General features: G+C 54.9%; 1 protein-coding gene across 1 annotated transcript in view; it reads left to right on the forward strand.

Annotated features, from left to right (window-relative positions):
* The first annotated feature begins 5,456 nt into the window (after positions 1-5,456).
* The window catches only part of LOC124084159 (uncharacterized), a 47,377-nt gene continuing 32,933 nt past the window's right edge, over positions 5,457-19,900 (forward strand). The window contains exons 1-6 of the mRNA XM_058574718.1: positions 5,457-5,761; positions 5,954-5,989; positions 13,079-13,363; positions 14,454-14,741; positions 16,821-17,120; positions 17,550-17,717. Coding sequence (XP_058430701.1) covers positions 5,728-5,761; positions 5,954-5,989; positions 13,079-13,363; positions 14,454-14,741; positions 16,821-17,120; positions 17,550-17,717 — 1,111 coding nt within the window. The 5' untranslated portion in view covers positions 5,457-5,727. The remainder of the gene's footprint in view (positions 5,762-5,953; positions 5,990-13,078; positions 13,364-14,453; positions 14,742-16,820; positions 17,121-17,549; positions 17,718-19,900) is intronic.

Here is a 19,900-nt window from a genome sequence, read left to right on the forward strand (position 1 = left end):
AACTAGAGGTGAGTGCCTGGGACCTGGTGAGCCGGTCCAGCCCTTTGCCCAGCCCCTCTTAAGCCCGGCCAGGGCCACGGGTGTGGACCAGCTTCAGCATCCAGAGGTGGGTCAGGCCTTGGGTTCTGTGACCTGGTTCTTCCTGTCTGACCATTGCCAGGGCTGACCTCAGTCCAAGGCTGGCTCTCTGACTTAGGTTGAATGGTGGCTCTTACAGGGTGGTGAAGTCTGAACTGTTGGCACCTGGGAAAGTGACCTGATGTGTGAAAGGCTCTGCCGATGTCATTCGGGACCTTGAGGTGAGGTCATCCTGGGTTACCTGGGCTGTCTGTCCAGTAGCACGTGTCCTGAAAAACGACGGAAGAGGAGAAGACCCGGAGCAGAGCAGGAGCACGTTGATGACGAGGGCCCCTGGGCCCCAGCAGCCGCGGAGGGAAGAGCAGATTGTCCCCAGAGCCGGTGGCCTGCTGACACCTTGACTTGGGTTTCTGTCCTCTGGAACTGTGAGAGGACAGACGTGTGTTGTTCAAGGCACCAAGTTTGTGCGGTCTGTCATGGCAGCTAAAAAGCAACTCTTTGGGGTGACCGTGTGGCCGTCAGGGCCGTCAGGCTGCTGTGCTCTTTCTGTCTCTGACTGCCGTCTGATCGGGTCATCTGGGCTCATGGGCTCATCTAAAACTGCAAGAACTCCCCAGTGGACGCCAAGAGGGAGGGACGCAGGCGGGTTTCCCAGCCTGATGGACACGCAGGGTGTGGGCGGCTGTCCTGTGCATAATAGCACACCCTGGTCTCCACATTCTAGATGCCAGTAGCCGTCCCCTCCCAGGTGTGACAGCCAAAATGGTCCCCAGGCATTGCCAGTGTCCCCTGGGGGGTGGATTACCTTCAGTTGAGAACCACTGTACGGCAGGATCTGGGTCCGTTTCTGGGGATGCTAAGCAGATGCCCTGGAGCTGAGGGCCAGCTTGCTGTGGCCGTGCTAGCCTTCGTTTCACCCGTGGTCAGGGGGGTGAGGGACAGGTAGAAGGCGCTGCTGAGAGGTGAGGTGGCTAGCACTGGACAGATCGCTATGAAAATGATGCTGGGGACGTGGGGCAGGCTTCCGATGGCCATGCAGACCTTACCTGAGAGTGACCTGGTACCCCAGAGCCTGGGACCTGGTGAGCTGGTCAGGTGACAGGTGCTTTCCAGTCTGACACACCATGAAATCCAGAGGTCTCCATATCACGTAGAAAGGCACCTTTCGGACACTGGGGGGTGAAAGGTTAAAAAAAAAAAAAGATAAATTTAGGATTTTGCAAAATGAGAGAAAAACCAAAACCCAAGGACACACAACTTCTTTCCCTCCTGCACAGCAGAGTCAGCTAGTTAAAAGCTGAAGTTTGGTATATTGACAGAGGATTAAACATGTAGGAATAAACTGAACAAGAAATGTGCAACTCACCCAATAGCACCAGTCTGGTTTAACAGAAATACTAGTAGGCGCCATCAGTCTTCATCGGCGGATACTGATCAAAAGCAACACTGAAAAGGAGAATCCAAAATTCAATCTGTAGGTACTTGAGGGGGAGGGCCAGGTCAGGTGGTGACCACATGTTTCACATTCTACATGCCCACCAGCAAGATAGAATGTGACCTTGGTCTCCAGCTCAGGGACACAGGACAAGCCGCCTGGGCCACGCACCTAGGCTGGTACTGCTGCGACCAGCGCTGCCAAACTAAGGTTCCTGTGAGGGGCGATGGGAGATTAGAAGAAATAAAGTCAACACGCAGATCTTGAAGATAAAACGGCTGCTCTCTGATGGAGAAGCAGGTCTAAGGAATCACTCCAGCAGTCTTTATTATATATGTCTCTAAATCAGATTAAAGATTGTGCAAGCATTATTCTCTGTATTCATGAAAGTTGCAGAGTTAGCAACAGTATGCAGCTATTTCCTCAGTTTCATTGTACAGTTGCAACGTGCAATGTTAGGAGCACGGTGCAGCTCTCAAGGAAGTCCATTGTCTAAATTTACTAATTTGCGGCAGATTCAGGAGCAGCAGAACTGGTGAAATATTGTGGCTATCTTAGCAAGGAAGTTCCGTCATTCCCAGGAGCTGCCCTGCCTGAGAATAAGGTCCAAGCTGTTAAGACTCTAGCATGGAGGACATCTCCATAGCAACCGGGCATCCAATGCCTACGCACAGAAACTTTCCCAGTCACCAAGTATGCCACAGCCATGAAGTCATCTGGGACCCCAGTCTCAGACACTGGTCTCCCAGGCACTGTCACCGCTCTCCACATGGTATCTGACAAGGAACCAAGAAAGGAAACCTGCCTGGGGACCGCAGCCCTGGAGCCAGGCCACCCCCTGGGGCCGTTGGAGGGACACGAGGCTGCGTTGCACTGTGTGCTTCTCCAACCCACCCAGAGCACCCTCCGCCCAGCCTTTCCGCCCTGAGTATATTCTCCATCTCCTGAAAACCAGCGCAAAACCTTCTCCCCCGTGGAGGCGCGTGGGCGAGGAGTGCTGGAGCGTCTCTGTCCTGCTTCTGTGAGGAAGCAGGCCGCTACCCTACAGGCCACCACTGTGAGCTGCCTTCTCACACTCACCTTCCCTGGGGCTGGACTGTGCCTGTGGAGGGGCGCCCGTGCCCTGGCTGGTACTGCTGCGGTGCAGTGGCGCACACCCGGAATCCCCGCCCCTTTGAAGGCTGAGGCAGGAGGAGGGCCAAGGGAGGTGGGGGAGCTCAGTGGAAGTGTGATTGCCCAGCGTGAGCCGGGGCTGGGTTTGATCCGCAGCACTGAAAGTTGAAAAGAAAAAGGCTGTTTGGCTGGGGCTCTTCAGTTGAAGCAGTGCACCCCGGGGTGGCGAAATGGCAGTGACCCTTGGCCTTAATCATGAACTCCGGCTTAGAGGCTTTCCTGTCCCCCACACTTAGATGCATGGAATGTGCCTCTTGCTCTCCCATCCCCCACCCCACTGGGGATGCATCCTGGGTGCTCGACCACCGAGCCACACCCCGATCGTTTTATTTTTATTTTGAGGCACGTCTGGCTAAGTTGCTGAAGGTCTTACTGGGTTGCCCAGGCTGATCTCAAACTTGTGATCCTCCTGTCTCAGCCTCCCAGGTCCCTGGGATCACAGGCACATACAACCTGTGGTGGCCCTAGAGTCTTTGATTTTTGAACACGATTTTGCTGCCAAAAAAATATAAATGAAACACGAAAGGCCACAAAACAGAAAGCCAGGTCAGAACGAATCAGGCAACCAGGACTGTCCCCACAAAGCTGGCCCCTCCGTGGCCGGGGACCACTGGGCTGAGGCCGGGTCCGGGCCCTTGCGCAGGCTCTGCTGGCCTCGGGTTCTGTTAGGCTGCGTGTGCGTGGGCACCTCCCGTGTCCCACCCATCAGTGTGGCTCCCAGGCTCCCTGGTCTCTGGTCATGACGTCGTGACGGGCAGGACCCACGGGCAGAGCAGGCCTGGTGGGCCAGGGAGGGTCTGCCCTCTTTCTTGCCAGTCCCAGGACCTGAAGAGATGCCCCGCCTGGGTCTTATCTGCCCCTGCCAGCCCACTCCTGTCTGTGCAGCTGGGCCCCCGGTGGGCTGGGTGGAGGTGGCCGTGTCCTGCTCTGACCCTCCTGATGTGGCTCTGAGGGGCTGGGCACGCCGTTGAGCCCTTCCTTCCTTCCCCAGGGAGGCTCTGGAGGGCCCTGGGGGGCCGTGGGCCTGCCTAAAATGAACACCGGGGCAGGAGGAAGTCTCCTGCACACCCCACTTCCCTTCCTCTGGGCGCGTGCACACAAGGGAGCCTGGCTCAGAGGCTAGGCCTGTCGTCAGCTTCCCGGAACCTCCGTCCTGTCCTGGCCGTGGCTGCCCATGCCACCTCCCCAGGGCCTGGCTCTTGCACCTGCAGAAGCAGCGGGGATAACGGGGGCAGCAGGGCACAGCAGGGGCAGCAGGCAGCTTGAGGGTTCCTCCCCAAGGTGGTCGGGACCTCCCTTCAGACTCCGTATTGTCCTTGGACTCTGTGAATTATATTCATATAATCTATAATTTATATTATGCTGGCACTTCAGCCTCCACTAGCAGCCTCCATTAGCGTCCTCCAACTGCTGGGGTGGAGACGTGGACAGAGGCCCAGGCTGGGGCCGGTGGAGTGGAGGGCGAGTTTGAGAAGGGGGAGAAACCGCCGCTGCAGTGTGAAGGTAAGGAGTGCTTCATCTTGTGGATGGTGGGAGCCTTTGGGGGCCAGAGGAGGGACATCAGCGAGGCCCCGGGCGGTCCCTGCCCCGCCTGCTCCCGGTCAGCTGCTGCCCTCTGCCTTGGTGCACAGGCTCCTTCCCTCGTCTGGCCAGGGCCTCTTCTTAGGCTTCTGGCTGGAGGGCCAGGGTACTCTCCGCCTCCCGGCCCTTGGCAGTGACCTTGTGACCGCCCCATGAGGGAGGTGAGCTGCCCGCCAGAGCTGACAGCCGTTAGTGGCGCAGTCTGAGGCTGTGGACTGTCCAGCTCCACACCAGGGCCCTGACTTTCCCAACTCTGGGCTCCTGGGTTTGAGGGCTGCAGACGGTGAGGTTCCCACGGGCAGGGCCTGGGGCTGAGGCCGGCCTGGGCTTGCCTTGCCCTGAAGGGCATGCGGGAGAACAGGGCAATGTGCAGAGGCGACCTCCGTCTGGGTCTTCTGTGTTTACACGTATTCAATGACATCGTAACTAGACAGGTGTCGTGTTTTATCCTTCTGTCTGTGGAGTAAAAGGTACGTGATGTGATTTACATGATTCACTGCGGTGTGAGGTACACGAAGGTGAGGTTCACCACGTCCCTCGGTAGGTCTGAAGTCAGTGGCATCCAGTGTGTCCACACTGCGGCTTGGCCATCCCCACTGTCCCCCTCTAGACCCCTTCATCGATCCAAGCAGAAACTGTCCCTGTTAGACGCCAGCTCCTGTCCCCTCCCCCTCACGGCCCGGGAGCCTCTGCTCCACTGTCGCCAGCGTCCTGTCCTGGCCACGGCTGCCCATGCCCCCTCCCAGGGCCTGGCTCTTGCACCTGCAGAAGCAGCAGGGGCAGCGGGGACAGCAGGGACAGTGGGGACAGAGGGGACAGCGGGGACAGAGGGGGCAGCAGGACACAGTGGGGGCAGTGGGGGCAGCAGGCACAGCAGGGGCAGTGGGGACAGTGGGGACAGCGGGGGCAGAGGGGGCAGAGGGGCAGCGGGGGCAGCAGGGACAGCAGGGACAGCGGGGGCAGTGGGGGCAGCAGGGGAAGCGGGGGCAGTGGGGACAGAGGGGCAGTGGGGACAGTGGGGACAGAGGGGACAGAGGGGCAGCGGGGACAGCGGGGACAGAGGGGCACAGCGGGGGCAGCGGGGGCAGCGGGCAGTGGATCTCCAGGAATTCATTCCCTTCTTGTCCCACAGGGGCTTGGTGTTGGTGCCAAGCCTCTGGCTCAAGGGACACTCAGATCCCCAGGGGTGAGTCTGTGGCCAGCTCTGTGCGGGCAGAGTTAGGCCGGACTCTCGGGGTCTTATCTGACGTCCTATCAGGCGGTCCAGTCCCCGTGTCTGTTTCCCTGACCACGTCGCAGAATTGTGAAATGGTGCGGTTGGCCACCCCAGGGTGGGGCTGGGGCCACCAGTGTGCCTTCCTGTGAAGGCCTCATGTGACATCCAGGCACAAAGCCTCTTCCCGCAGACCCGCCATCCGTCCTTCTGGGCTGTCCTGTCATCTCCTGGGCCCAGCAGAGCCATGGCCAGCACCCTCACCACGCTGTTCTACCTCGGTGAGTTCTGGGAGGGACAGGGGCGGGAGATGGGAGGGTGGCCACCTCAGGTCTGGCCTCTGGTCCTGCCCAAGTGGCCAGCCGTCTCCTGCTCCGGCTGCAGGCCTGGCCCCAGAGGCCCTGGTGTCCAGACTAGTCTGGGCTGTGAGCGGGGCCTGAGGAGGAAGCCCCTCTCTTCTCTCTCTCTCCCAGGACTGTCTCTGAGCCCTGGAATCCAGGCCCAGCACGGTGAGTCCACCTCCCAGGCTCCCTGGGCTCTTCTTCTCTCCAGACAGCTCTGGCCAGTCAGGCGTGCTGCCCTCTGTGTCCTTGCCGTCACGTGGGCAGTGCCTGGTCAAGACGCGGAGGAGACCCCCTCCCTCCTGAAGCAGGGCCACACCCCAGTGAGTTCGGGGGCAGCAAGACTGAGGCTGACACAGCAAATAGGGAAGTGCAGGGCTTCGCCCAGACGGCTCCTCAGGACTCGGGGACACCCGCCTAAGGGGGTGCAGGCCCGAGGCCAGACGTAGGTGAAAGTTGCGCCTCTACCCTCTGCAAGCCCCTGCACTCAGCAACCCGCTCTGCCTGGAGTCCAGTCCTGCGTTTCCATGGTGGCAGGTGCCACCTGGTGGTCACAGTGTCCTGGTGGTGCTTGTAACCCTGTCCCTCAGCTCTGGTGACAGAAAGGGCCAGGACCTCAGGGTCACCACAGGGCTGCAGCCCAGGGCGTGTCCCGTCTGGTGGGGGCTGCTGTTCTCTGTCACCCATGGTGTCTCCGGTTTGCTGGGATGAGGCTTCCATTTTAAATTCTGAGACAGGGTCTTGCTGAGTTGCTGAGGCTGACTTTGAACTCGGGCTCTTCCTGTCTCACTTCCCAAGCTGCTGGGGTCACAGGGGTGGGCCAACGTGCCCAGCGTGCTTCGTTTTTAAAGCCAGTTGTCGGGGACTGTGAACACTGCAGACGTGTCACTGTGCTGTGTCCTGGGCTCAGGCAAACATCAGGAAGTGTGGCTGGAACTGACCAACGTGAAAGCCACCGGACACAGGTGCTGTCTTTCCGGGGTGTTCTTTGGGGCAGCGTGCCAGGGTGTCTCTGGAGGTGTTGGGTCTCAGTTGTTGGAGCCGGTCCTCTCCATTTTGGGGGTGGTGACGGCAAGCGTGAGGGTGCTGTTGAGTTCACAATAAAGTGTTTAGAACACAATGATCACGTGGTGGCCGTGCCCGTCATCCCGGTGACTGGGCATGTCTAGGCCACTCGGCAAGACCCTGCCTCAAAATAGAAAATAAAAAGGGCCGGGATGTGGCTCAGTGGGAGAGCACCCCTGGGTTCCCTCCCCGGGGACACACGCGTGCACACACCCAGGACTGAGCGCCTGGCTCGCTGTTCAGAGCAGGACTGGGAAGCCACCAGCCCTCAGGAGACACACGGAGACCGTCCACCCAGGAGCATGGAGCCTCCTTGGGAGCGTGTAGTGACCTCGGTGCGGCCGGCCCGTGGCCAGGCCTCTGAAGACTGGCTCCGAGATGAGTCCTCTCCTGCTCCTCCCGTGGATGTTCGTTTGGCATGTCAGCTGGTCACTGTCATTGCAGGTAGCTTTTACGGAGAGTCGGTCATCCCATGCAACTGTCCTCCTTGGTTTCTTTATCCCAACGAGGTCCTCAGCACCGACCGACAGAGTCTCCACCTTTATACCTGCGAGTGTGCGAGGGAGTCCAGGACCAAGCGCTTTCCTGCGGGGAGCCTGATCCTGGGAGATGGTGTCCAGGAGACGGCGTCCAGGAGACGGCCCAGGCTGTGGTCGGTGTTGCTGCTGTGGAGAGGGGCGCCGTTGGGGAGGTGCTGGTGAGCCTAGGGGTGGAGCCAGCACCTCTGAACGGGGTGCCCAGGACGTGGTCCCTGAAGATGCAGCAGCAGGCCACACAGCGAGCTGGGGACAGGTCCCGGGAGAGGAGCGGCGGCACGTGGCACGGCTGTGCCAGGGGCCGGTGCTGCCCATGGCTGGGGCAATGGCACCACTGTGAGAGGGAGGGCCCTTCTAGTCTCCCCTGGCCTTCCCCTCCCTGGGGAAAGAGGCCCGCGTGGCCGAGGGCTGTCTCCCCTCCTACCTCAGGGTCTCACCAGGAGCCCGGGACTCCCGGCCCACAGGCCACAAACATGCTGCGGGGTCCCTCCCCTGCTGCCACGGGGACATGCCTCCGTCATGACGGTGGCCTTGGGCAGTGGTGTGGGAAGGGCTTGCACACGTGGACTTTGGGTTCCTCTGCTTGGGCACTAAGCAGGCTCTGGGATGAGGGGGCCGTGTCTTGGGTGGCCACCTCCTTGGGGGGGACCCTGCACACCATCACGTGCTCTGACCTATACACTGCTCAAGACAGGGAGGCCCTGGAGGCCGGTGGCAGAGTGAGGACAGGATCTGGTGGGTGTGTTAACAAGGACTGCTCTGCACTGGGTGGGGAACGGAGACGCTGGCCGCGGCTGGCCCAGGAGGCTGACTGGGTGGTGACTGATCATCCCAGACAGAGGGCGCGGGCGCTGGCCACCACTGGCTGGAAGAGCCCTGTCGGTTCTGGGTCAGGGAGAAAGGCCGAGGTGTGCCGCAGTCTGGCTGGGCACAATCAGGAGCCACTTGTCAAAAGAAACTAACTTTATTTTTAGAACCACACACGCCAAACAAAACAGCCTCTCAGGAAAAACCCTCAGAGCCTCAACTGCCACCACCGGCTTTCCACAAGCCTCTCTCTCCCACACCAGCTTCTCTCCACCTCCCCCAATCCTCCTGCTCTTGAGGCCGATTCATGTGGGCGGAGCCAAAAAAGTCCCCCAATGAGCAGCTCCGTGGTCTGAAAGGGCAGGGAAACAGCCCAATGAGCATCACCGCAGAGGAGCCAATCAGCTAGATGTTGCTGGGGCCGAGGAGCCAATCAGCTAGATGTTGCTGGGGCCGCTGTGAGCCAATCATCAGCCAGCAGCTGGAAGTTTGCTGGCAGCTGGAAGTTTGCTGGGGCCCCTTTGGCTGTGGCTCTCAACATCTCCCTCTCTCTGTTTAAACAACAAGCATGTGGCTTAGGGACCGTGCCTGTTAGGCAGTCCAATTCAACATATGGTCCTTACCCGTCATCGGATGAACTGACCTCTAGGCGTCAGCCTCCTGTCTTAGGTTGGTACCACTGCAATTGGATCATACCCGTCACTGACTACCGGTCCAGCATACAGCCATACTTGTGGATAGGCCTTTGCACCTGTGGGGGGGTGAGGTTCTTTGCCTCACCTCTGTTGGCCCCCAAATTTTAGACCATCACTAGTAGAGGAGGATGCAAAATGCCATGACATTAAGCCAATTGAGGGCTCCTTTGAAAAATTGTACCACCGGTGACATCATCAGCAAAAATACCCCAACACTACCACAAGTCGCTGCACCAACAGATAGTTCACAATGCATACAGGTGAGCTCACAATGTGTCCAGGCAAGTTCTGCAAGCAGTTCAGTGATGGCTATTGTAGAAGCTGTAGATTGGTTTTATCTTTGACTTCACCAGCACTGGGATGAAGATAGGAATTCTGGCAATAATGGCTAAAGAAAAAATTATGTAACATTCCAGAAGGCACTAAAAGAAAACAATTTTCTTAACAATTTACATTGTCTTCACCGGCACTGGGATGAAGATAGGAATTCTGGCAATAATGGCTAAAGAAAAAATTATGTAACATTACAGAAGGCACTAAAAGAAAACAATTTTCTTAACAATTTACATTATCTTTAAGAGAATTATTAAATATAATGAAAAGGAAAGGTGAAAGTAAACAAACAGATCTATTAACCTTCTTTTTTGTTTACATATTAAAACAATCCTCAACAGTTGTTTACCCAATTTAAATTAAACCATATAAATCACGTGAAAAAAAAATATTTGGATCCATTTTATCATGAGCGCTCATCTTATATGATATATGGACACACATACATTCAAACATATAACACAAAACACAAGTGTGCACACATAATATAATACATACAACACATAACATTATAGTAAAGGCCTTATAACTTTTTACAGGTGAAATCTCCATTGCAATGTTTAAAAACTCTATAGTCAAAAAATAGAACTGATCAGCAAAACATTAACCTAGGTCTGTATGAGCTCAAAAAACAAAATAGAACTTCATGATATGGCAAAGGGCAATAATAAAATAGATATTGAAAAAAGCATCCTGGTTCTGTTGCAGATGTAAGAATAGCCAAACTGGAGTTTTGGATATCAGTTGTTATGGATTTGAGCCAAATCATCTTCTTTTTGGTCTGTAGAAATCGCTTTAGTTAATCTTTCTGGAATCCAAATCGGCTGCTGTTCTCCCTGTGGAAACACATAAACAGACCCCCGACTCCAGACAATCACTGGGTCAGGACCTTGGTTAATCTCTCTGGAATCCAAATTTAAAAAGTTTAGAGTAAAAAGGGTTATTTTAAGTTTATCTTTGGGGAATATATACCCCTTCCCAATTCCTTCTTTTTGCTTTAATAAGTACATTTTAATAGTTTGATGAGCTCTTTCAACTATGCCTTGTCCCTGTGGATTGTATGGGATTCCTGTTATATGAGTAATGCCAAATGTTGAGCAAAATTGTTTAAAAGAGGTAGAAGTATAACCAGGGGCATTATCTGTTTTTAACTGTTTTGGAACACCCACAGTGGCAAAATTTTGTAAGCAATGAGCTATAACATCTTTAGTTTTTTCTCTGGCATGAAGGGAGCCCATCAAAAATCCAGAAGAAGTATCAACTGTAACATGCAAATATTTTAATTTTCCAAATTCTGGCAAGTGTGTGACGTCCATCTGCCAAATATGGTTAGGTATCAATCCTCTAGGATTGACTCCAAGATTAACTTGTGGTAAAAAGGTCACACAATTTTGACATTGTTTTATTATTTGTCTAGCTTGTTCCTTAGTTATTTTAAAACGCTTTTGTAAAGTATTAGCATTGACATGGAACTTTTTATGAAAATTTGTAGCTTCTTCTAGTGTAGAGAAAATATGTATGTCATGTGTAGTTTTATCTGCTAAATCATTGCCCAAACTAAGGGCTCCAGGCAATCCTGTATGTGCCCTGATATGTCCTATAAAGAATGGATCTTTTCTGTCCCAGATTAGACTTTGTATAGTGGAAAGCAAAGAGAAAACAGTAGAAGAAGGGGAAATCCTACCAGCATCTTCAAGAGATACTATAGCATTAACTACATACTGACTATCAGAAAATAAATTAAATACAGAATCTTTAAACATCACAAAAGCTTGTAAAACTGCATTAAGCTCTACCTTTTGAGCTGATTGTTTGGGTACTAAAAATGTAAAAGTTTGATCAGGGGTAACTACTGCTGCTGTACCATTATTTGACCCATCAGTGAATATATTTGGAGCATTCATGATAGGTGTTTTTCTTGTCATTTTTGGAAAAATTACAGGATGCAATGACCAAAAAGACAATAAAGGATTAGATGGTAAGTGGTTATCAAATGAAACATTAGATTTGCACATGATTATTGCCCAAGTATTTAACTCATTAGCTAACTCATCAATTTGATTCATAGTATATGGAGTAATAATTTTATTGGGAGAAATTCCAAACACTCCCTTTGCTGCTTTTATTCCTTTGAGTATTAATTGTCCTACAGCCTCAGGATACCTAGTAAGAATAGTGTTAGGACAATAAGATAAATGTATCCATAATAATGGACCTTCTTGCCAAAATACTCCTGTAGGAATATTTTTTGTTGGTAGTACAATAAATAATAAAGGCAAACTTATATCAATTCTATCCAAATGCATATTTTCCATATATGTTTCAATGATTTTTAATGCCTTTCTTGCTTCAGGCGTTAACATTCGGGGTGAATTTGGATCTGATGGACCTTTTAGGATATCAAATAAAGGTCCCAACTCTCCTGTTGGTATACCTAAATAAGGCCTTATCCAATTTATGTCTCCTAATAACTTTTGAAAGTCATTAAGTGATTTGAGTTGATCTACTCGTATTTGAATTTTGGTGGATGGACCATGGTTGAGGATAATAGAACTCCTAAATAATTAATTGGAAAATTTAATTGTACTTTATCTATTGCTATCTCTAGATTATAATTTTTTAATAAGTTTGTAAGTGTGGCATAACATTCTAGCAATGTGTTTTTATCTTTGTGTGCTAATAATACATCATCCATATAGTGAAATATTTGTAGTTCAAAAGCTTGTAAAACTTCCAGCTGCCAGCAGAGGTGGACTGATGGCCAGCGTTGGCTTGGGGGTCTGTGGTCTGGCGGGGGCTCCTCCTTGCCTGTGGGTGGCACCTTCTTGTCTCCTCACCCTGAGAGGAGAGAGAAGCAAGCTGTCCTTGTCTCTTCCCCAAGGGAATCACTCCTTCCATGAAGGGGCTGTCCTCCCACCCCGGTTACCTCCCTACACCCATCTCCCTGCCGTCCTGCTGGGGATCAGCTCACAGATGGCTTTTCAGGGACACGTGTAGTACACAGAGGTGGGGCCAGGTGAGATGCCTGCTCAGCATGGCCTTTGCTGACCCTTCAGGAGCTGGTGGCCCGTCACCGTGTCTTGCACTGGGATGAAGTGTCTGGGTCGCTGGATGCAGGGGACCTGGGAGAGGTGGCTCTCCCCAGAAGGGCTGACATCTCCCCAGCAGCCAGGGTGACAGGCCTTTCCTTGAAGGGGACCTGGGGCTGTATCCGGTGGCCGTCAGGGTGGGTCGGCCCCAGCAGGAGCTCTGGCCTGATGGTCTGACATGTTGTTAGACACCCACTAGTGAGATGCACCGGGTCGGTGGCATGAGTCTTGAGTTTAGGGCACGAGTCTGGGACTGGATATAAGCTGTGACTCACCAGCCTAGAGATGGGTTGAAACCCAGGAACCAGGGAGACCACATGGGGGCCAGGAGAGTGCCCAGCTGCGGTCTGAGGACAGTTTTTGAGCTGCTACACAACTTGGAGGTTGGGCAGAAGAGAGTGCAGAGATAGAGAAAGAGCGTCCAGGGGAGGATGAGGTGGGCCAGAGCTTGTGGAGCCAGGGGCAGGGCAGTGCTTGGTGGGGGATGGGGCTGGGGAGCCGGGGAGCGGGGTGTGGGGGTGGGGTGGGGCAGGGCAGGGTCGGGGACGGGGCTGAGGCAAACCCCACTGGTGCATGCAGGGTCTGCCTCGTTCCTGTTGAGACGTGGCCAAGGCCGTGGACAGGAAGTGGACGGGGAGAGCTCACTCCCTGGGCTCCTGGGCCTCTCAGGCGAGCACGAAGAGGGGCTTCCTGGCGTCTGGACCTTCTGTCTCGGTTCTGTCTCCCTTCCAGGGTCTCTCCCCAAGCCCTCCATCTGGGCGGTGCCAGGTCCGGTGGTCCCCCAGGGGAGCCCTGTGTCCATCTTCTGCAGAGGTCCTCCTGGGGCAGCTCGGCAGCGTCTGCAGCAAGTGGGAGGCTCCCGCGTGTGGGCTGCAGAAAGCCTGGGAGACGCCCAGGCGGAGGCCGCGTTCTCCTTCCAGCAGGCCACGCCCGGCCACTCGGGGATGTATGTCTGTCAGTACAAGACGCAGGACAGCTGGTCCGAGAGGAGTGACCCTCTGGAGCTGCTGGTCGTGGGTGAGGGCCCCTCCCGTTGTCCCTCCGGGCCCCGTCCTCCTCTGTCCACCCCCGCCCTCCGCTGTGCTCACTGCCGTCCCCCACTGGTCACCTGATCGCTCAGCCCCACCCCAGAACAGGGCCAGAATCTGGGTCTTGGGCAAATGAAGAGAAGCTCAGGGAGTCTCCTGGGCCACTGTGGCCCTGTTAGCGTCACAGCATGGACGGCAACGTCAGCATCACCTGGCGTGTGTGAGAGAAGAAAATGCCGGTGTGGCCTCGAAGAATTGAAGCAGGGAGGCACACGGCCACACGCCGCGTGTTCCCCAGGGATTCACACGGCCACATGCCGCGTGGTCACCAGGGACCCACACGGCCACAGGCCACGTGTTCCCCAGGGACTCACGAGGCCACACGCTGCGTGGTCACCAGGGCAGGTTTCCAAAGGGTGGAAACAACCCAAGTGTCCCTCTGTGGACTGAATGGAGAAGCAACCTGTGGCCTATCACGCCATGGATTGTCACTTGGCCACTAGAGAACTGCACACTGACACGTTGCGCAACGTAGCGGCACCTCGGTGACGTCAGTGCTGGTGGAAGCAGCCAGACACAAAAGACAGCGCGCTGCCTGGTTCAGTTCATGTGAAACTCCCAGGTGGACGAGTCCACAGAGACGGAAAGCAGACGAGTGGTCACAGCAGGGGCAGGGTGTGACCGGGTGACAGCTTTCAGGGCACAGGGTTCCTCTGTTGGAACTGGAGAGAGGAGGCGATGGCCCAGTTTTGTACACGTACTAAATGCTTCTGAATCATTCACTTTGAAATGGTTGATTTTACGTTATGGGAATTTCACCTCCATTAAAAAAAGACAGCCAGGTGATGAATGGACCCCTCCCCGCACCAGCCACAGAGACCCTGGGGGCCTGGGCTTGGTTCACCTGCCTTCTGGGGTCTTGGGCAGGGCCGTGCCATGGCTGTCGTCCTGGTGGAGACAAGAGGCCAGCCCAGGCTCTGCAACCCGACTCTCCTCTCGGCCTTGATGGGAGCCTGTGGCTTCTGTGGCTCCTCGTGGCTCCTCATGCTCCTTGTAACACCAGGGTTCTTTTCCGCCAGGTGTCTCCAAGGACAAACCCACCCTCTCGGTCCAGCCTGGCCCCATGGTGGCTTTAGGAGGCAGCGTGACCCTTCACTGTCACTTACCAAGCGCCTATGACGTGTTCCTTCTGTCCAAGGGAGCAGAACTGGCCTTGCCTGCAGGCTCCATCCAAGGCGGCCAGGGAAAGTTCCTCTTATCCCCTGCCACCCGGGCCCACGGGGGGACCTACAGATGCTACGGCTCTGTCAACACCTCCCTCCACGAGTGGTCAGCTCCCAGCAACCTCCTGGAGCTGATGGTCACAGGTGAGGAAGCTCTGTCCAGTGCCCGTGGGAACCTGGCTCCCCAGGGCACTTGGTAGCCCTGGGGAAGGCGGGTGTAAGGAGAGATGGTGGCTGGTCCCTGAGCAGTCTCACCACCCGCTCACTCTTGCACTGTGAACAGGCCCCTGCCCAGCGGCGAGGCCCCAGGGGACTGGCCTAGGGACAACATGGCCTCCCAACCTTTGTTGGACACCTCTACCCTCCCCCTACCCACTGATCTTGGCTGGGTGGTGCTGGCTGCTGTAAAATGGGGGTCTCATTATTACTTACGTGTTGTGAGGCCACAGATCAGGAGCCGATGGCCAGGGAGAGGCAGTGCCAAGGCCCGGAGCTTGCCCAGATGCAGGGCCAAGAGGAGGCAGAGCCGGGAGGGCAGGGCAGCGGTGTGGGGTGGTGGTTAGAGTGGGCTCAGCGGCTCTGGTGTGGGGCTGCTGGCTCTCGGGGCGGGGCAGAGGGCTGCCACCCGAGGGGCGATGCCCAGGAGGAGTGCTGGCCGCCGGGGCTCTGGCTGGCTTGGATCTGAAGGGTGCGCTGTGGGCCCTAAGAATCATCAGGCTGGGCAGGGTGGTCTCCCTGCTGGCCGCTGGTGGGTGGAGGCACAGGACAATGATCCGGCCCTCTGCCTAGTGACACGTTTTGTGGACGCGAACGAGGACTTTGCTCTCAGCTCACCAAGAGTCCTTCAAACCCGGGGCCCCTTCCTCCCTTCTCGTGGGCGCTTCTGGGGCTGGACTGCTCAGTGCAGGCCTGGGGTGTGCTTTGACCCTCCCCTCTCCCTTCCACCCCACAACATGCCCGCTCGCTCGGGGTTCTCCTCCCCTGGTGAGGCTCCGCGAGCCATCCTGCTGGCGCCCTCACCCGGCTCAGGGCGCAGGGACCGCTGTGGACGCTGCGGGTGTTTGTTACTAATGCTCAGCGGCTGGGATCCTGTGCTCAGCCCGCATCTAGGCCCTCTTGTCCCCTGGCCCTCAGGGACTCAGCCTGCAGAAGCCGGTACCTGCAGCCCACCACCTGTGCATTTCAGGCCCTGGCTTTACAAACAGGGTATCGTTGTCTTGTGTCTCAGAGTTGTGGGTTCATATCTCGCTGTCTCGTCCATCTCCATCCAGTGACTTTGGACTGCGCCCAGCACAGCCTGGGGCCAGGTCCACCCACCGTCTGCGCAGCCTGGGCACCGAATGTCCTTCGTGCCTTTTCATGTGGGTTATGGGAATTGAGCTCAGGGCCTGGTGCACAGCAAGCTTGTGCTCTACCCCTGAGCCACACCTGGTTGGAAAAAGGCCCAAGACATAGAGAATAACACGGGTGCCAAGTGTGAGTTATATGGAACGCACGCTCTGTTCCCATGGGCGGAGCGTTAGTGGAACCTGGCCACGCGTGGTCGAGAGCTGAGAGGTGGCCACGTGTGGTTGGCTGCTTTCTTGCTACGAGGGCAGAGCTGAGAGGTGGCGGCAGAGCTCGCCAGGCCTGTGAAGCTTAAAGATTACCACCTGGCAGTTTCCAGGAAAACAGGCCACTTATTCTGGAACTTTCCACAGCACACATGGCACCGTGAAGACATTCTCATTTCTACTACGGCTTTCAAAGGTTCTTTTTGAAATTTAGCTCCTTAGTCCATTTTAAGTTGGTTTTTGAACAGGGTGTGAACTTGGGATCTCGAATGAGTTTTTCCCCTGCTGCAGAAGGGAGCCGCGAGTGGCCAGCTGTTGACAGTCCGTGCCACCTGGTGGTGAGGCCCAGGAAGGAAAGCCGGGCAGGGCCAGGCCCTGGGGTTGGAGGGCAGGGTGTTTCAGAGCCTTGGTACAAAAGACCCCATGCAAGGTGGTCACTGAGCATTCAGGGAAGGGCGGCCAGGCAGAGGGGACGGTGTGGGAAAGGTCAGGAGGGTGGATTTCCATACAGAGAAGGGATGACAGTGTGGGTGGAACAGAGTGTGTGTGGGTGGAACAGAGTGTGTGTGGGTGGAACAGAGTGTGTGTGGGTGGAACAGAGTGTGTGTGGGGTGGCTTTCAGGGTGAAGGGAAGGCCACACCGGCACCCACTGTGGCTTTCTCCCTCTAGGAGTGTACAAAAAGCCTCAGCTCTCGGCTGTTCAGGGCCCCTCTGGGGCACCCCAGCATATGACGACCCTGCAGTGCCGCTCAGAGATGTGGTTCGACCTGTTCCTTCTGTCCCAGGAGGGCAGTGCCAACGTCACCCAGCGCCTCAGATCTCAGTATAAACGCGGGTTCTTCCAGGCCAACTTCACCCTGAACGCCAGCGAGCAGGCCCGCGGGGCCACCTACAGATGCTACGGTTCTCTAAGCTCCTTCCCCTCGCTGTGGTCAGACCCCAGTGAGCCCCTGAGGCTCTCAGGAAGAGGTGAGCCCCACGGCCCACCTTCTCTGCAGGATCAAGCGTTGTCCACTTGCCCAGTGCTGAGGGGGTGACCCAGAGCCTCTGGGGACAGGGCAGGGTCCTGTGGGGGTAGCAGCCCCTCAAAAAAACAGAGGAGATGGCCTTGGCAGACCAGCCCCTGGAGAAGGTGGTCCCCTAGTTCCTGTGACTTATCTGGGGCCCAGTCCTTCAGACAGGCAGGTGGCCAGCAGGGGTTTGGGCCAGACTTCAGCACCTCCTCACCACCTCTGCCAGGTGCCCTTGTGCAAGGGGCCACCTGCGTAGCCACACACACCTGGGAGCCGGGACCTCAATTCCCTGGGCAGCTGGCTGGGCTCACAGTCCGCTCTGTGTGTGTTTCTGGGGTGTGATTCTCCATCCTGGAACCCCACCCCACCCATTTCTTCTCTGCAGGGTCTGCTGCCTGGAATTCCTACAAGGTGAACATGCTCAGGCTGAGCCTGGCTGGTGTCATCCTGCTGATCCTGCTGGGGTTCCTGGTGGAGGCCTGGCTCAGCAGGAGGGACCCCCGGGGAGCAGTCGAGAGGCCCCCTGCATTGCCAGACGGGGACAGAGTCCTGTGATGGTGACACTGCGTGGGCCTCCTGGGCCATTGGTGCTCACAGGAGCCTCACTCTGGGTGGGTCGGTCACTTACCCACGGACCCTCCCAGTGGTGGGCATCATCCCGTCCATGCAGTCCTGCCTTTCCTGCTGCCTCTCTGCTGGATCTGGAGCATCCTGGCTCATCACCTCCCGGCTCTCAGACCCCTGGACCTGGGCAAGTCACACCACTGGTCGTCCCAGGTCTCCAGGGGCAGAAGGTAGATGATGGCGCTTCTCAGTCTCCATCCTGCCTGAGCCAATTCCTCATGACAAATCTCTCCGTACCCTATGGGTTCAGATTCCCTGAGGACCCTGTAATACAAGCCACACGATCTTATCAACTGATGTAGAGAAGGTGTGTGACAAAACCCAGCACTTATTCACGATGAAAGAAAGTACCAGCAAGCTAGGAACAGAAGGCACCCTGCAGCTTGATAAAAGAACATTCCGCACGGTGGGAGACTGGATGCTTTCCCCTGGAGACCAGGAGCAAGACGAGGAGGCCCCTCTATCCCACAAGAGCAATCGGACAAGAAAAAGAAACAAGGCGCATAAATCACAGAGGAACTGAAGCTATCTCTATTGCAGATGATGCAATGCACATGTCGGAAACTCCAAAGACCGCAAGCCCTCAGCCTGCAAAAGTCAGTTTCATTGCTTTACACAAAGAACAACTTATCCTAAAAGGAAAGCAAGAAGACAATCCCATTTGTGATGGCATCAAAAATACTCAAGACTAAATTAACCAGGAAGTGAAAAATCTGTGCTCTGATGATTACAAAACTAATAAAAGAAATGGAAGAAGACAAAAATCAGTGGAAAGAGGCCCACCTTGAGTTGATTTTTGTAGGAGGTGTGGGATTTGAGTGTAAGTTATTTTATTGCATATGGTCATCCAATTCTTTAATCCCATTTGCTAAGTAAATTCTCCATTTTCCATTGAATTTTTTTGGCTCCTTTGTCAAAAAAATAAGTGGTCATATTTGTGTTAGTCTCTGGGCTCTCTGTTCTTTCTAGGTCTGTGATCATCTTTTTACTAAAACTGCACTGTCTTGATTTCTGTGAAAGTTCATAGTACATCATTTATAATAGCCAGAAAGTAGCAATGATTCACAATAGCCTCACTATCAATTAACATTTGATTGCATCAGTTGAATAAGGAAACAAATTTCAACATATCCATACAGCTATATGTTATTAGACAATAAAAAGAAATAAAACTTTCCTCAAAAAATTTCAGAATGGAATTAAAGGCCAGGTGTGGTGGTGCACATCTATAATTCCGGCTACCCCAGAGACGGAGGCAGGAGGATCACAAGTTCAAGGCCAGCCTGGGAAACTTACAGAGACCCTGTTTCAAGATAAAAAATAAAATGGGAGGTAGCCGTAGCTCATAGTACAGCAATTCCACTTCTAGTCATATGTACAGACAAACTGAAGGTAGATATCAAAGAGGTATTCCTACACCCTCGTTCATAGCACGACACTCAGGATACCCAAAGACGGGAACAACCAAATGTCTACTACAGATGATGGATGAGCAAAATGTGGTAGAGATGTGTGAGGGAATGTTCCGCCTTAGAAAGGGAGAAGACCCTGCTGTACGCTACAGGTGGGGGGGCTTTGAGGGGTTATGCTAAGTGACACAAGCCAGTCACAGAAAGGAAAAGAGACCACAGAGACCACAGGAAGGATGGTGGGCCCATGACTGGAGGGGTGAGTGGGGGTTTTTGGATGGGTGAGTTTTCAGGGTGCTTTTTGTGGTGCTGGGGACGGAACCCAGGGCCTGCGCATGCAGGGAAAGCGCCCTACCACCGAGCCACACCCCAGCCCAGAGTTTCAGCTTTGTGAGATGAAAATGGTCCTGGAGGTGGACGGTGGAGACGGTTGCTGGGCAGCGGGAGTGTGTTTGGTGGCAATGCGACGTGCACATTTTATGTGATGTGCATTTTACCCCAATTAAAAAAGAGGGACGGAACACGCCACAAGACGGGCACCCTGAGAACCCTGGTGGAAAAGGCCAGTCAGGAGTGGCCACGCTTCAAATGACTCCTGGAGAAGGAAACGGTCAGAACTGGCAGGTCCGTGGAGACAGCCCAGGGGAAGGGTTCCTTATCTTTCAGTTGACCACAGTCTGGAGTGGGGGCTTCCTCTTGCTGT

The sequence above is a fragment of the Marmota monax genome, unplaced genomic scaffold (genome assembly GCF_021218885.2).
Source record: "Marmota monax isolate L192 unplaced genomic scaffold, Marmota_monax_Labrador192_F-V1.1 WCK01_AAM20220418_F8-fsc00215, whole genome shotgun sequence".
Taxonomy (NCBI): Eukaryota; Metazoa; Chordata; class Mammalia; order Rodentia; family Sciuridae; genus Marmota; species Marmota monax.